The following is a 17,035-nucleotide window of genomic DNA, read 5'->3' as shown; positions in this document are numbered from 1 at the left end:
ACGAATATGTCATATGAATGTGTCTTTGAATGTGTACTCTGAGCCCCTTTACGCACAGTGGCAGCCTTCCAGGCTTAAAAAATAGAGCCAATGCAACATGCCAAAACCTCAGTTTCTCCAATGGAGGCTGACCCCAAAAAGCCAGTCACTTCCCATGTTACAAAGCCCAACTTTAAAAACATGTTTACAGCCTGCTACAAAAACAGTTTTGGTCTCTAAGGAAGCCAATGTTTCCCTTTATTTAAAAAAAAAAAAAAACTGCTCAAGGATTATTCTCCTTTGCAGCTGCCTGTTAACATGTTAAAATGACATTAAGCCTTAAAATGATGCATTAGGGATTAGGGGTCATGATTGCTATGACTGACAGGTGGATACCAACACAGCTTCACCACACCATCGCAGCGAATCAGAATCAATATCTTAAACAGGTTTGTGGCACTTTTTTGGAACATTCATAATAGAAATATCTACTGTGCACCTTTGCAGTATACACTTATAGTACACACTTAAGTGCAGTTCCTCCCGTGGGCACCTCAAGCTTGCTGTAGAAAGTAAGTCACTGCAGCTTTACAGCTTAAAGTACGTTTACAACTTGTTTAAAAAGCTATTAATGGTATCTGATCTACATGTATCAACAGTACAAGGGTGATTTTATTATTACTATTATGTTTTTGATAACTTACCCTTTAAAACTTTGGTGTACAGCTGCTTTGCCAGGTGGATGCCAAGGCAGCGTTAGCCCACCATTGTTCAGGCTCTTTCAAGCTCTCAAATGTGAGTTTGCAGTCCTGTGGATAACTCCCATCTTTTATATACAGCCTATGACAATTACGCTGGTCCCACCAATATTAATATTGTACTTCCAAACTCCTTAAAAAAAAAAAAAAAAAAAAAAAAATCAGCTAATTGCAAGTGTGGTGCCCTCGAGGATCTGACAGTTGCCTGTTTTGAGAGTTTGGTAATCCAACCGTCAGCCTATCTTGTGGCCATTCCAACTGCTCTCCCTGGATGAGAGAAGCAAAAACAGAATAAAAAAAAAAAAAAACTAGGCTGCACAGACGCCACTTCTGACCTCCCTCCTAGTGAGGCAGAAAGTAAACACTTAGTTGATCAACAGTGAATGACGTTGCTGTACATTCAAAGCATGAAAGAAGTTATTTACAGCCAGCCATGTTTCTGCTGCTGAGGCTGCATAGCAACAAAAGGTGCCAATGTCTCCAGGGACAGTGAAGGTTTGATCCCACAGACTACACGATCATAACACAATCAAAAATCGGGATTTTTTTAAAAAATCTATTTATTCATGGGCGGTATGCACATTGTCTACAAACAAGAAGTGGTAAGGCAGCCACTAGTAAACTCTGAATCCAGGAACCTTGACTTTTTGGGGGTTCTCGCAGCACAGTCGCTGCTCCAACTGCACCAGCTGTGGTCCTTGGCAGTTAAGAAAATGAATCACTACTAATGTGGTGACTGACACAGTCTTCATCAAGGCACTACTAGGAGAACATTAAGTCACAAAACCAACATAAGAAAAATGAGAACTTGTACAGATACACTGACAGGCAAATGCACAATGTTTATTGAGGGTGCTAAGAAAAGAAGAAAAAAAACATCCAAGACTGTAGGGTTGATGTAGGATTTTCATGAAGTTGGGTCTTTTTTGTTTATCCATGAGTGTCTTTATATAATCTGGTATAAATTGACTCTATATTGTTCATTTTTAACATTTAAATTCTTTCAAATATTTTGATATTTACTTACTGGAAAAAAGTAACACGTACTTCGTCACCATTACACCCTCTCAGATAATGAATACAGTGCAACCAAGTCTAGCCCTAAACCTCAAAGAAACAGGATGGGACATTAAAACTGCTGGAGTCAAACCTCTGCTCTGCGGTCTCCGGACGGATCAAATGACACTGAATATGAAGACTTGTATACCTTAAAAGTCTGACAGCTGTTTTCAACACACACAGGACATCTTAGCATGGTTAATCACCCACTGTTGTCATTCAATCATCTGGCCTATAGCTCTTCATATGAATTAGTTTGTAACCAGTTTGACACTGCCAAATTCTGCTCTCCCCAAAGTTTGGGCTTCTTACCTTCACCAAATAAATAAAAAATTAACTGTTCGCATTGTTAGAGCACATCTCCAGCAGTCAGAAAAGAAGCTGCTGTTTTAGCTGGAAAGATAAAAAGCTCTGATATTCCACTTGAGATGGAAATGGTCCTTATTATGCACTGTGAGCTGAATTTTCTGTTAGATTCGTAGAAGCTGGAAAAGTTCAGAACAGTCAGACACTGTACTCAGAAAGTGCAAGGACAAAACAGCTGGATAGTTAAGACTTAACAGATTAACAGCTGTCATAATAGCATCTTGACATCAAAGCCCAGCTTGAACAAAGTGAAATGAAAATGGGCATTTTAGAGTAGAGCCAGCAGAAGCATGCTGAGGCTAACCACTCGATTTCATACAACTAATTTTCCATCTTAGCATTTTAGCATATTAACATTTACCAATCAGGAATAAAGCAAAGGTATGATAAGAGGTTTCAGTGAACACTTTACAGGCGAGGCTAGAAAACCTCTCTGTAGTCTTGTGGATTACATCTCGAAATTAAGAAAACTTTGCCAAAATTTTGATAGGTTATGGGGGAAATAAACAGAGGTACTGCTTCATCATTCGAGGCATCAAATACATGTAAGCATAGCCGCCAGACTTCCAAAAATCTATTAAACCTTCAAGATATCCTGTGATGACTCTGAAGAAAGGTCACATCAAAAGAAGAAAGATTTACTGAACAGGAGCCTGATGAAGGTGGTGGCAGAGAAAAAGAGAAGGCATCACCATTTGAATTGATCTCAAGGTTGTGAATTTCTTTTACAGACTTTTGAGATATTTCTACACACTTCGACACAGTATCAAGACACCAGTCAGATGTAATTTACTTCTTTTTTTCCCCATTTTAATTAATAAAAAAAATAAGTAATTGATATAAAATGTTAAAGAAATTAAAAAACGCTGAAGTTTGACTTCAGTTACTTTGACAATGCACGCATTAAGACGACAATGCACGCGTTAAGACAATATACAGGCTTTACAGGCTTACTTACAGGCCTCTGGAGGAATACAGTTCAGCATCATCTAGCAGATATTGTATTTGTTCTTTTAGCATATGTCTCTGTAAAGCTGAAGAAGCAAAACAAGATAAAAAATAATAATTCAATGTAAAGTTAATGATGATATACAAAAGGTTTGCAACAGAGTACCTTGTAGTTGGACGATATCGGGAAAAGGATGGTGCCACTGACTTGACTGTACAACTAAATGTTACAGAACTGAACAAAATCCCAAGAAACTTGTTCTGACAGCATTGTAAACAGTGGTACTGGACACAAAGTGAGACACACCTCGACATGTTTACTGTGTTACAAAGTTTGCTGACTGACTAGGCAAGTTCAACCGGCGAGTTGACATCTTTTCCAAATGGATCGACCGTAATGCAAAAGAACAACACAGTACAATTAAAGAGATAAAGAAATGACCGCGTTCAGACATTTTCCAAGCTAAAAAAGGTTTTCAAACAAAATCTGCTCTTCTAAAAACAAGCAACCCTACTCAAATGCCCTGGTAAGTTTCTTCCTTGAAGAACATTTCTAATAGTCAAGCTCCTATGATAAAAGTTGAAATAGATATTTTCCCATTTCTAAGACCATCGGCAGTCTCGGAAATGCCTGGTAAGCCATCTTTGGATGCCAAAATATGTCCCTCAAATGTTTTAAAATAAATATAAGTCTGTGCCACTATAAGGGCACTGAAATTATTGAGTCATTTATCTTTTGAGATTTTTCTCTAAGGTGGTCCATCCTCCGGACATCTTCAGTGGCCCTCAGTACATGCCTGCTTCGTCTTCTCGGGGAAGGCTCAAATGTCTGTTTTTATTTTATCCAGAGAGTTGTCGATCTTTGTGAGAGTCTTTTTGATGCGCAGCGCCGTTAATCTGGCTGACGGATTCTGGTACCAGCATTCCTTCATGAGTTTAGCCATGGAGGTTAAAGTCTAAAAAAGAGGAAAAATGGAAATCGATCAATGTGCCTGATGTAAACACTAAAAACTCTGGATTTTACTTCATTTGTGTATTTCTGACAAAAGTAACATTACTTACTGGGTCTGAAAACCATCTGTTTGGGATGTTGGGTCTCTGCTGATCCACACACACAACCTTCCTCATATCTTCAAAGCTCGGATCATTTGGGACCACGTCATGAAAAGGGGGCTTGTAATCTTCTACAATTCCTACAAGAAGAAGACAAAGAAGAACAGTTTACTTCGGAGATCGCACAGTTTAAGAGTGTAAAGTATAAAAATATATATTACAATGATTGCTGACTGAGATGTCCACTCAATATCTTAAATCCTGCTTAAAGCCCCTTTAACAGTGAAGATAAGAAGTGGGTTTTAGTTCACAGAAAGTGTATCAAGGCTACATCTTTAAATCAATATATAAAAAGCTTTTACTCAGTCCAAGCTGAAGCCATGACTTGTTTTGTTTCTGAAGAAAGACCTGACTACAGCCACCTCAATGCAGTATCTTTGCAAACAGCACAAATATGCCATGCCCAATTTTCTGATCGCGTACATAATATTTGCAGCTGTTCTTATAGTTTCTACTACACCCATCCAAGACTAACAGATGGCCTTGTGCCTTAGTGACGTAATCACAACAGGTCAGAGCTGAATCCAACAGGACAGTGTTGTGTAAAACATGTACTGACCATTACTGACTGTCCTCCTGGCGATCTCCCACAGGACGAGGCCCAGGGCCCAAATGTCCACTCTCTTGTAGGACTCAAAGCAATCCATCTGGATGGAGTCATCGAGCACTTCAGGGGCCATGTAGCGCTTTGTTCCAACTTTAGGGTTGTTCCCCACGTCTAACTCGTTTGTGTCTTGAAAATGCATGACAGCCAGACCTTAAATGGAAACAAAAGAACACTTTAAAATCGCCTCTTATACACATGTAATCAATGAGATTAAAAGAGAAAATACTTTAACTCTCTGAAGGAGGTAATTAGTAAATATTTTTAATTAAGTCATCATCCAAGTGAGGCAACAATAACTAATACAGATACTGGAGTGAAGAGGAGACCAAGTTTTCCGACACTCATCTTTTAAATCAGTCGATTGGAAGGCTATTTGTTCACCATGCGTGGCCCTGTTCGCCCAAACAGGATGTACTCCAACCCAACAACAACTCACTTAGGAGACAAACAGCAGCTACCATGTTTGTAAGGACAGCAAAATGCGTCATTCGGAGCAGAATTTATTAAATCGAGCCTGTAAACATGTCAAGTCTGTCGCCAGGTTATGGCTTGTCCCCGAATTAGATGTTATTCAAGCATCTGCAAACGGAACATTGATGCATTAGATAAAGTGAACCAAGGTCCTCAAAATGTGTTTTCGGTTAAGGGCAAAGCAATACACCTGGAAGAGGATATTTTTTCGAAATAACTAATGCGGCTAAACAGACAGATGCAAATTGAGCGACCATGAAGCGAATACGTCTCTAACGCAATGAATAAATTGTAACCTTCAATTAACCTCTTCAGCTAATCTTCACGTGCATCAGCTCAGATCTGCTTTTATCGAAGCCGTATTAATGATTGCACTGAATAAAATACTAAAACCGAGACGCTCCATTATTCTGTGAATATTATAGACCCTACACACAGCTTTGCAAATGATGGTCTACATTTTGTAGTCAGCTTAGGGGCCCCGCCTTCACGATTCACCAGTAATATCTTTAACAGTCACTTTTGTTTTTTAAATTTTTGCCGTTAAGGCGCATGTAGCCGCTGCAGTAATCTCCTGACTGTCGCCCTTCAAGGAATACTGCCACATCAGCACTGATATATGGCCTGCATTTGTATAGCGCTTTACTCAGTCCCTAAGGACCCCAAAGCGCTTTACACTACATTCAGTCATTCACCCATTTACACACACATTCACACACTGGTGATGGCAAGCTACATTGTAGCCACAGCCGCCCTTGGGCACACTGACAGAGGCGAGGCTGCCGGACACTGGCGCCACCGGGCTCTCTGACCACCACCAGTAGGCAAACATGGGGTTAGTATCTTGCCCAAGGATATTTGGCATGCAGCCAGGAGGCAGCCTGGGATCGAACCACCGACCTTCTGATTAGTGGCTGACCTGCTCTGCCATATAGGAAGAGAAGAAGCCAAAACTCGAAGCAAAGACATTGCTAATTGTATCCTTCAAAGTTTTTCCATAAAGAATCATGTTTATGAATTGTTGCGACATCTGCCTGCCATGCGTGTCATTGCACCGTTGTGGACCCCTGCTGTGTTAACACAAACACACGTGCACACTATTCTCACCGAGATCAGCAATGCTGCACTGTCCATTCTTTTTCACCAATATGTTTTTGCTCTTCAGGTCTCGGTGGGCAATAGCTGGCTTGCCATGAGTGCCAAAGATCTCGACATGTAAATGCGCCAGACCGCTCGCAATGGAGAGCGCCATCCGGAGGCAGCTGGTTGCGTCGAGGGTGTTGAGCTGAAGGTAATCGTACAAGGAGCCCATCTCGTGAAAGTGAGTGATGAGCCACAGCTGGGTGCTGGAGTTCCTTGAGGTCATGTCTGAACCGATGAAGCCTACGTGGAGAGATATGAAATTAAATATTGCTCATCAACAGAAATGTAAACATGCAACCAAGGAGAAATTAGCATGCATTGATCCTTATACATCCTTATACAACACACTACCTATATAGTTTTCATGCATTGCACCTAAGAGTGACAGCTTGATATGATATCAACTTTAATGGTTGTTGTGTCCTTCAGTGCATATCAGAGCTCACTAAACCTGATCATTTATTAAAGGTTGCATACCCAAGATGTTTTCATGTCTCAGCAGCACAGTGTTGTAGATTTCAGTCTCTCTGAACCAAGACTTTTCATCTCGAGAGGAGAAAATTTTAACAGCAACATTCTCTCCCTGCCACTGGCCCCTCCACACTTCACCATAACGGCCCTTGCCTGACAAGTAAAAAGAAAAATTATGAATCGGTACACACACACACACACACACACACACACACACACACACACTTTGTTCATATTCCACTAAATTTACTACGAGCACACTTGATGGACTCCATTGTGTGTAACATTCAAACCTGCACTAATCATTTTTGTGGCAACAATGAAGATTCATTATATTTGTTATAGCATAAACATCTCTGCAGCTTTTTAACTTATCAAGATACTGAATGGATAGTGTAATATTAAAAAGTGTAATATTAAACAGCTACAAACAATTACCTGTTAAAAGATCGTAAACAAGATAACCTAAAGGGAAAGTGATTATTTGAAATAATATGTATCAGGGCAAAAAAAGAAAGTGTACTTTGAATGCTAATGTCCTTAAATTATTTATATTTATATTTTATTAGTAGCCATAACTTTGTAGGCTTACTATATTTGACAGCTTATTATACTGCCCCCCAGTGGCCAAAAACCAATTAATATAGTCATAACTGTAATAAAAAAATGGTTTAGAGTGACGCAGGGTTAGGGAAGTCATTTCAACACAAGTGACTTTCAACATGAGTACCTTTTCATAAAAACAAATTGCCACAACACATTGTGGCAATTTGTTTTCCTGAAAATATGCTGACTCTTGCCAGCATTGTCACTGACACTTGTCATAAAACAATCTCAAGACTGAATTGCAATTGTGGCTCTGGGGACTTCACTGCTGAACTGTTGCACATTCACTCTGGCCCACTTTCACGATAAGCTCACACTGCTCGTCTGTTTTGCAACCAATTTCAAATTCATATTTTTATTCTCTTGATGATTTATCTGAAGATTTGGAAGTTCCTGAATTTCATGTTTTGAATGCTCACACAGGACTTTTTAGTCTTACACCTTTTTCAAGATATGAAAAGTTAAATATGAACCAGGAACTTCTATTTGTAGACTTATCAGACTGTAAAATACTACATGAAATGTTGTAAATTACTGTACTAGCTATATTAATGATCAGCTCTACCTTAATATATATCAAACATGAGATTCTAAAGTACTGTAATCTGGTATACACCCATCGACAACAAAATTAAAACCAGAGGCTTTCAGGGTGTGTCTTGTGTTGTTGGGCACTGGGACATTAGCACTATAACCTCTGGTTCCTGTTGGTTGCAGGATGGGCCTTCTTGACAAGACTGCTCTTATAGATGCTCGATTATACTGGGTTCTAGAAAGTTTAAAAGCAGGGTAGCACTTTGGACTCTGTCGGTTTCTGCAGTTTAAACTGTGGTGAGGCAGATTATGCTGCAGGAGGAGGATGCTGCTTTTGGTGAGTGTTGATTCCCAGTTGGGGGTGCTCAAGAACAATATTTAAGTGGGTGGTAAGTGTCAAAGTAACATCCAAATGAATGCCAGGAACTGTGTTTTCCCAGCAAATTTCTGACGAGAGCAGCAATGTTATTTACCTCACAAATCAGTGCTTTTAATGTTGTTGCTGGTCGGTATATAAGCACGCAATATACATGGCTGCAGGTCTGTCGCGTCACAATCTGTGCTGCCAAAGCTGTAAAGTTGCCCCTATGCTTAATCTGAGTGATGGAGTACCCTTTACATCTCAACATTTCTTTGGAGGACGTTTAGTCTGCTCAGTTACCGTGTCACCTTAAAATGAAAAGAGGCGGCAGATTTTTTGTTTCCCCAACTGTGCTATTGCAAATAGGAATACAGCTTTTGACAGGACACCTACCCACACACTCATTTAGTGTGATTTGCCGTGCAACAGTTCTCTGAACAAGGAAAGGGAGTCCTGAGCCACTTCCTGAAGTGCAGGAATGATCTAGCAAATCCTGGGAAAGAGAAAAAAAAATTAAATTGAGAAAAAGAGCTTATGAATTTATTTGTGCGTCTGTGGATAAATTTGCATGTGATCTATATGAATGAAAAGCTCAGTCCCAAAAGAATCCTGTGGCTCAAGCCTAAAAATGGTGAAATATGGAGCATCTGGGACTCCGATGGAGATTAATAACAAGCAGGCTGTCTTTGATGTGGCACCCACATGGGATGGAGGGGGCCAAGCTGTGTGTACCAAGATAATGTGTGTGGGTGGGTGTGTGTGTTTCTGTGCTAGTGTTGCAGAGTGCCCCCTGCTGAGTAAATAACAGAAGTACCACCCCCTCCCTGGTGACTGGTGTGGGTGCTGAAGATTTTATCTAATCCAAGGGCCAGACTCCAAAACAGGCGCAATGCTGCTAAGCCTTTTATTTTTATCTCATCTGCAAGACGTGCAGCATCCCAGCGCTAACACAGGAGGGCAGTGCACAGCAACATAGTCAGCAGCAGCTGAGCAAAACAAATGACTAACTAGGAGGGGAGAATGAGGATTGAAAATAGAGGGGAGTGATGCCTCAGATAAACAAATGCATAATGCAAGAGCTGCCTGAGAGACAATTTGGAATCACAACACAGGAATGCAAGGCAGAGGCCGTAAAATGAATGATGAGTTGCTCTGTAGAGAGTTTAAACCCCTCTCTTTGGTGCAGGAGGATTGTTTTTAGGAGTGCATCTTTGGGCCGGGCTGTTAAGCAGCAGAATGTGATCAGTACGTTGCAATATCATTAGAACCAGAGAGCAAGTCTAGGCAGCAGCTACCGAGGGACAAACACTTTCCACAAGCATGCCATTGTTCATAATAATCTTTCTCGTGGTGCTGCAAAAATAAATCAGATAATCTGGAATTTCAAAAGTTTAGACCACAAGTTTAGACGTGTTTATCAAAAGAGAACAACTCTTGAAAGATTACTGAATGATAAAACGCACGGTAACAACCAAGTATTTTGTTAAGGCACCAATTGGACTCAGTTTATGCTGAACATGATTACACAGTGTGTGAGCCAATGAATGTGCTGGGTTGTCTTTCAGACTAAATGCTAACCACAGGACTGAGCAGCATGAGTGGAGAGAAAAGAAATAGCAAAAGACATTCCCTCTAACCGACTGGGGGAAAAAAACTGGGAGGAGCAATGGCACCACCCACACATTCAGCCACAAAATTCATACATATGCATCTAGTGTACAACTGCTTTAACTTTTCTTTCCTCGAGAACAAACGGTTCTTAAAAGTAAAAAAGAAAGTCCAGAGCAACAGTCTGCACAGTTCAATTTAACCATATTCGGAGACTGATCTAGCTCAAATCGACCCAAACAGCCAGTAAACCAAGGCTGGGATGACACACACTTGCAGACATGCATGCTGACAGCTGCGGACACCACAGATGAGTAGTTGTCCTCACTTTTTGCATGTCCACTAGACATCCGCACAGAGGATTACTCCTGCTCTATGATAAGGAACTTAACACCACTCTTGCATACTTAAAGCGGAAACTACATAAGGCTATGTTTAGACACTATCAAGCTATAATTTCATTCAAATTACTAAAAACATGAGTACTTTTTTATCAAATGGCAAACATGGGAGTTTTACAGGTTTAACTCATGGCAGGAGAAGGAGACTATAATTGCAGTGCCATCGCATCACGGCTTAATCACAAGATTGAATTCTGTTTATGAAGCTGATGCAACTCTTTTATCCTGTAAATAGTGGAAATGCGTACAAAGGGAAGGTAAAAGTCCCCACTAATCCAACAGTGTTTAAAAATCATCACAGGAACCCCTTAAGGTAATACAACACATAATTAGAGGATAGGAATCACACATCTCTGTTATTGGATCTCTGTTACAGTGCAAGTCTGCAGTAGAAACTGTGCATCATACCTGGCATCATACAAAGCGAAAGTAATGGGTGCAAATAAAAGACTGGAATTTGATTAGGCTTTATATCAAACAAACTAGTGCATTATACTATTCCTTGAGCTGCTAATAAAATTGGTTTTTCAGGTGCGTTATGAAGGTAGCCACCTTTGTGCCATCGACTACTCACCGCTAGAGTGCTCTCCCCCACATTAGAAGCTATAAGGCCATCAATAGTTCCATATTCAGCATCTCGGGAGGTTAGCCTCTCCATTTGGTTGTGGTGGATCCGTCTGAACACCAGGATAGCGACAGCAGAGAGGATGATGAGGACAATGATGGGTGCCACGATGACAACAGCTAGTGTGGTCACACTGTAGCTGGATTGCTCATCAGCTGTTAAGGGGACAGAAAAAATTTACAGTGTCACTATCAGGTCATCCCGTTAGATGGTTTTAGAACATAATCAAATTAAATCTAGCTTCTTTTTTCTTTTTTTAAATCTAGAGTTGGTATTGGTCGCTTGCAGTAAACGACACTGGAGAGTGTTCATTGAGCGTCAGGATCAGACACAATGAGGGAGCGGTCTTGGACCACACAGGTTGAGGATTCAACCATACACAAAACAGAGGATTGCAGCACTCTGCAGGCTTCCTGAAGAAACAAGTCGGGGTGGGTGTGAAGGTGCATAAAGAATATCCACAGACAAGAGTGTTCACTCATATGCACACATAGTAGAGCTCATCAAGTCAGCAGAGGCCATCCTGAGGAACTGACCACCATTCACACTTTCCAAACATTCCAAGGAAAAAGACTGCTCGGCTCTGCTTCCAGCACTGACAATGATCCCCTTTTCTCAACTTGCATAATGAACTCCTTCTTCCAAATACACATAACTAGCAACACTTTCTAGGGGCTCACTATATTTGAATCAAACACACATGGCGAAATGCATTCAGCTGCAAAATGTTACATAAAAAAAAATTTATTTCATGATTATCTGCATTTGTGAGAATTCAAAAGACAGAAGATTGCAATATAGGAAAGTATGCATGTCATGCGTATGGTATGGTAGTAGCGGTATATGGTACATGTATTGCTGGATGGTATCACCGAAATGTGGTCAGATGTGGGCTTTTACAGATGGGGATGTATCACCTCACTTATTTGTTTTAAACTCAAGATGTTCCGTGTGAACCAACTTTGAAACCAACTCCCATTTATTTAGACTTTTTTCAAATTTTTGGGCTTAAATTAGGATATTTTTGAGAAAAACTAAAATTCAATAACAAAACAGCATTAGCGTAATACTATGTACTACTAGTACAATACAGAATGAACTGACATTAATAAACTGTAAATATGTATTTTAACCATTTGTGGAAAGTGCTGGATACAATGTAATCATTTTCACAACTGATCTATCCCTTCAATGCACAACCAAGATGATAAGATTAAGGCATATTAGATCTAAATGCGTCATGTAGGCCGTAGTATCAAATGCATGACTGTCGAGGCTAAGGTACAGGTGAAAGAAATAAAAAAGGACAAAAGCTCTGTGTATCGATGCCTGACTCTTTCAATCCCAGGTGGCTTCACCCTCTGGGCTCTTGTCAGCCAGCCCTGACAGCCACTGAGAGAAAAGAAGAGAAGTGGACCATGACTAAATAATATTCAAAACCTCCCTCCAGTTGCCCACCGTCTCCCCTTTTTTTCCTGTTTCATGACATGCCAGGAGTGTGACCACATGGACGTGTAACTCAAGCCAACAGAAACAGTCCAGAACAGCCATGGCAGGTAATTTCACAGCTGAAGCTGAAGCCATCTCAGTAGAGGATGATGGAGAATATGAATGTGTGTTGCTTAGTGTAAACCGTAGCATAAACCAACCATACGGCTACTCCTTCTCTGAATATGAGACATCTAGGTAGTACTTTGAATGTGGTTAGTGATTTGATAAAAAAGGAAAAAGAGTTCAGAGTTCAACACTGAGAGCAGAGTTCTTGCAAATCTTCGACAATCTAATATGTGATGCATTCTGGGTAGCATTGTGCTGTACCTTTGACAGGGAGCTCCACAGTTATGTTCATATTACACAGGTGTCCCTGGCAGCAGTCGACTATCTGGTCTGTGGAAGGCGGGGTCTTGCAGGTCATCGTGCTTTGTTCTAAGACCTTAAAGCAGCCTTTTTGGGACATTATGATGCCGCCGCTGACTGTCAGAGATGAGAAACACTGGTAGCCCAAGCAGCGATTCTGTGTTCCACATGAACCACCCTCGCACACGCACTCATGCTCCTCTTTGCTCAGGGACTTACTCTGGACTACTGTACCTGCAAAAGATTCAGAAAGAAAACTTTTTAAAAAATGCAATGAATTAAGATTATCTTTTGGTTAAAAAAAAACCCCAATCATCCATGAAACTTTTGCACAATCCTAAGTTACATAAGGCCCGTGAAGGAACAGCAGCAAACAGAAATCTGTACAATGTGTACAAAGTCACCTTTCCCTGGGGCTTGCACAGTGACGTTCATGTTACACAGATGGCCCTGGCAGCACTTGACAACATGGGCCGATGAGGGTGGCATGGCACAGGTGGCTTTGCCCTCCTCGTCGTCCCTCAGGCAGCCCTTCTGTTGGACGGCTGCCCCATCAATCATCTTCAGAGCGGAGAAACAGTGCTGGCCTGTGCAGCGATGGCCATGCTCGCACACACCGCCCTCGCATACACACTCTTGGTCTCTGAGGACTGGTCTGCCAGCAGACAGTTGTACATCTGATAAGAGGAAATAGATATGTGGGGAAACCCATTAGACCAATACCATTAGCAACCCATTAAATTAAAAGGCATTCACTCACATCAGAATCATGCACGTTGAAAAGATCCATTTGCTGGACATTCACCAAAGAGAGCAGAAAATGTTTTGCCTGTTTGAATCTAGCATCTCCTGATATAAAACAAATTTTACTATTTTGTTGAAACAACACTTATTCAGGAGGCCTACTCAAACAGACCAGAAAAGATTGTTTAAATCTTTGATTGTAGTTGTTGACAAGCACGCACATGGTTCATGGGACAGATCAATTGATTTTCTAGCTTGCGATTTTAAATACATTGTCATTATCAACTGTAAAAGCACACAACAACTAAGCAGCTATACTGTAGAATAATTTCACACACAGGTTTGCATCTCACACACGGCTCTAATAATAATAGCATAAAGCTACTGGAAATTAAACAGACTTTAACAGAGTCCATTAGCTTACTTGAAATTGAATGTGCTGAAGCACAGAGCTTGAACAACAACCAAGAGTTACAACTTTGCACTTGTATAACTTAATAAATTTCAGTTTAAATGCATGTTTACATTTTATGCACCAAAGGGTGTTTATTGTCAGTCAAGTCGAGGGTCTAGGATAAAGAGTGGCATTTGATGTATAAAGAAATACACAACTTGAGCACATTTTTCTGAGTTACAGTATTGAGAAAGATGAATACAAGAGATCTGACTCGACCTTGCTGAGCTTTTTCTTTTTCTGTTCTGAGACTATCATATTCTAGGTAAAATTCTTTGTATGTGTTTGCACGCATAGCACAGAAAGCTGATTATGTTAGAAAACAAAGTTGTAGTCATGACAGCAGGCAGTGCTGCAGATATACACATTGCTGCGAAAAAAAAAAAAAAAAAGCTACAACCTAGAAACAGCACACAAGATCTTGTGTCCTGCACGATTGCTTGTTGATTATTTTATCCTATTAGGTATTTATGAAGTGTGTTTTCATGATTAGTGTACGAATTCTTGAGTTATGCCCAAAATGTTGTTTTGCTGGATCATGAGAATGGGATGAATGGACCCAAATTCCAAAACACAATGCATCCATTGTCAACTGTTGCCAGTTCAGAGGAAAAAAAGTGGTGTTACAGTCCAAACACTTCTCGTCTGGGTTTCCATCTGTGAATTCCACCAGTACAGCTGTTAGCAAGAGCCCTCTTTTCATTAGTACCTACTTGAATCAACTCGGCACGGTTCACCATGGTTTTTAAGGTTTTCCATTGGGTCATAGTACCTGGTACCAGGTGCTTTTTTAGTACCTGATCAGTCAGGGTTCCAAGCAATCCGAGGTGGTACTAAAATGTGACGTTGTGAGACTGAATTGGCTGGTCGGTAGCGTCACTTGATGAGTCACGAAAGCGCTGTTTACGAAAATTAAAACCACCATTTTTGAAACCTGGCAACGAGGGAAATGGCTACAAAAAACGATGCCATGATCCCCGAGTCTGACGAAAAGCCAGGTCAAGACAAGCCAGCCAAGACGGAGCAGCAGGTCTATCGGACATGTTGCTATGATGACAACAACAAGCATTAGGTAGTACTGGATTGTAATGGAAAACCAGTCAAGCCGAGTTGAGTAGGTAGTAATTGAAAAAAGGGGCTAAGGAGTCAGCTACCACAGACAACTTCCAAATCCGTTGAAAAAGTTGTCCTGAAATTCGATTTCAAAGTTCTGCAGAGTTTAAAGCAGGACAACTTCACAATTCTCTTTGCAAATGCCTCACCTTTTAGTGGGAAGTTAAGGGAGATGTTCATATTACACAAATGCCCATAGCAGCACTTCACCACCAGCTGAGGAGTTGGTGTGGATCTGCAGCTCCAGGATCGGTCTTCGTCCCCCAAAATGCAGCCTTTACGAACGACCGATGTCCCGTTTATCACCGCGAGAGAGCTGAAGCACTCCTGGCCAAAGCATCGGTCCCCACCGCTGCAGGATGATCCGTCACATAAACATTCATTTCTCACACCGCCCTCACCTGCAAGAGGAAACAATTAGAAGATCAGGATTTATGTCTGAGAAGACACAGGTCCCACAGTAGATGAGGGCAGAAATATGACCCTTCATGTTCAATCACAATAAATGATCAATGCTCGCTACTTGTTTGCATGTAGCGATAATACATACTGAAGATGTAGGGAGAAAGTTTTGCTTGCCAGAATAAAGAAAAAATTCTACTGTAATCCGCTGCCACTGCAGTAGTTTAAAATAACACTGACAGACAGCAGATGAAAGGCAGACAGACTGAGGAGGGGTGGTGAAACAGGGGGGGCAGCATGAATTTTGTTCTATGCATGCAACAAACTTGAGGGGGGACAGTGAAAGAAACAGAAGTAACACTGCGTATTTTAATTAGCTCACAGGAGGAGGGGGTGTTTCAGATGTCCATAACACAACTTTTCAAGCACTGTACATATTGTTTATTCTCTGGATATCTAGCACGGACACTACACCGAATTGGATCCTGTCTGGTTTTGTCGACAGGAACTTTCTGTCCCTTTCGATAACGCTCCTGTTCAGACCTGACGTAAAAAGCAGCCTTTTGGTTTATTATTAGAGACTTACCTTCTAAGCTTGAACAGGGGAGGACCAGTGGGATCACAACTAACAGAAACATGTCCACACTCGTCATTGTAGACCTGGAGAGGGGGAGGGAAAAAATGAAAACAAAAACAAAATGTACGTGGCACTCCAACTATGAAATTGTGATTTTTATCTTTCTGTATCAGCACACTGGTGATATCTTTGTGAAAATTCCTTTCAGAGGACTACTTCATAAGACGGACTGAAAATGGCAGGATTTCCCCATCGAGGTAGGAATATTAGAATGAGTGATTTTACAGAGGGAGACCTTTTCTTGTTTTCAGGGGGAAAAAGTCAACACCAAGTTTAAAATGCTCAAGTAAAGTGGGTCTCATGCCTTCCTGTTGTCCTGGCAACAAGGCATTGAGTGGCAAGCAATGGGGAGACTGGTGCTCTCCTATTGGCTGCCTCGGTGCGTGAGTGTGTGAGTTTGTGTGTGTGTGTGCGTGTTGGAGGGACAGGCTGCTTGGCAGTGAGGGGAGAGGAGCAGACAGACATGAAGAGGAGGAGGAGGAGAAAGAGAGGAGGACAGTGTGGGTGCCCGAATACTATCGTTTAGAGACCTGGTGACAGTCTAATCGTTCAATATTTAATGCATTTGTAGGAACCGTCACATACGCTGTGCAGTAGTAGGGCTTTTTCCATTTTGGACAGATTTTTTTTTGTCACAGTTCACCTGTTTATCTCACACTGCAAACGCCAAAATAACCATTTTATAAAGCTGATATGCAAGTGTTGAGCATACACGTAGCTTAGAGCGTGCCCCGTTTATGCTATACCAAACACCGGGAACGTTTTCTTGGCACCATGT

At 41.0% G+C, this 17,035-nt stretch overlaps 1 protein-coding gene across 4 annotated transcripts in view; it reads right to left on the bottom strand.

The window, feature by feature from the left end:
- Nucleotides 1-1,294: 1,294 nt before the first annotated feature.
- The window catches only part of LOC146651210 (activin receptor type-1-like), a 28,315-nt gene continuing 12,574 nt past the window's right edge, over nt 1,295-17,035 (bottom strand). For 3 of the 4 annotated variants that reach the window (XM_085385620.1, XM_085385619.1, XM_085385618.1), the window contains 11 exons: nt 16,207-16,280; nt 15,368-15,619; nt 13,312-13,584; nt 12,869-13,141; nt 11,000-11,205; nt 8,810-8,909; nt 6,922-7,068; nt 6,409-6,684; nt 4,783-4,980; nt 4,173-4,303; nt 1,296-4,066 (listed from right to left, as the gene is read on the bottom strand). In XM_085385620.1, coding sequence (XP_085241746.1) covers nt 3,932-4,066; nt 4,173-4,303; nt 4,783-4,980; nt 6,409-6,684; nt 6,922-7,068; nt 8,810-8,909; nt 11,000-11,205; nt 12,869-13,141; nt 13,312-13,584; nt 15,368-15,619; nt 16,207-16,273 — 2,058 coding nt within the window. In that variant the 5' untranslated portion in view covers nt 16,274-16,280 and the 3' untranslated portion in view covers nt 1,296-3,931. Of the gene's footprint in view, nt 4,067-4,172; nt 4,304-4,782; nt 4,981-6,408; nt 6,685-6,921; nt 7,069-8,809; nt 8,910-10,999; nt 11,206-12,868; nt 13,142-13,311; nt 13,585-15,367; nt 15,620-16,206; nt 16,281-17,035 lie in introns of all 4 variants that reach the window. The other variant, XM_085385621.1, reaches the window with a different exon arrangement.

Source organism: Rhamphochromis longiceps, linkage group LG16, assembly GCF_057381845.1.
Source record: "Rhamphochromis longiceps isolate RC_006_pf linkage group LG16, R_longiceps_female_GT1.1, whole genome shotgun sequence".
Lineage (NCBI taxonomy): Eukaryota > Metazoa > Chordata > Actinopteri > Cichliformes > Cichlidae > Rhamphochromis > Rhamphochromis longiceps.
The sequence above is the reverse complement of the archived record's forward strand: the minus strand, read 5'-3'. Positions and strand labels throughout refer to the sequence as shown.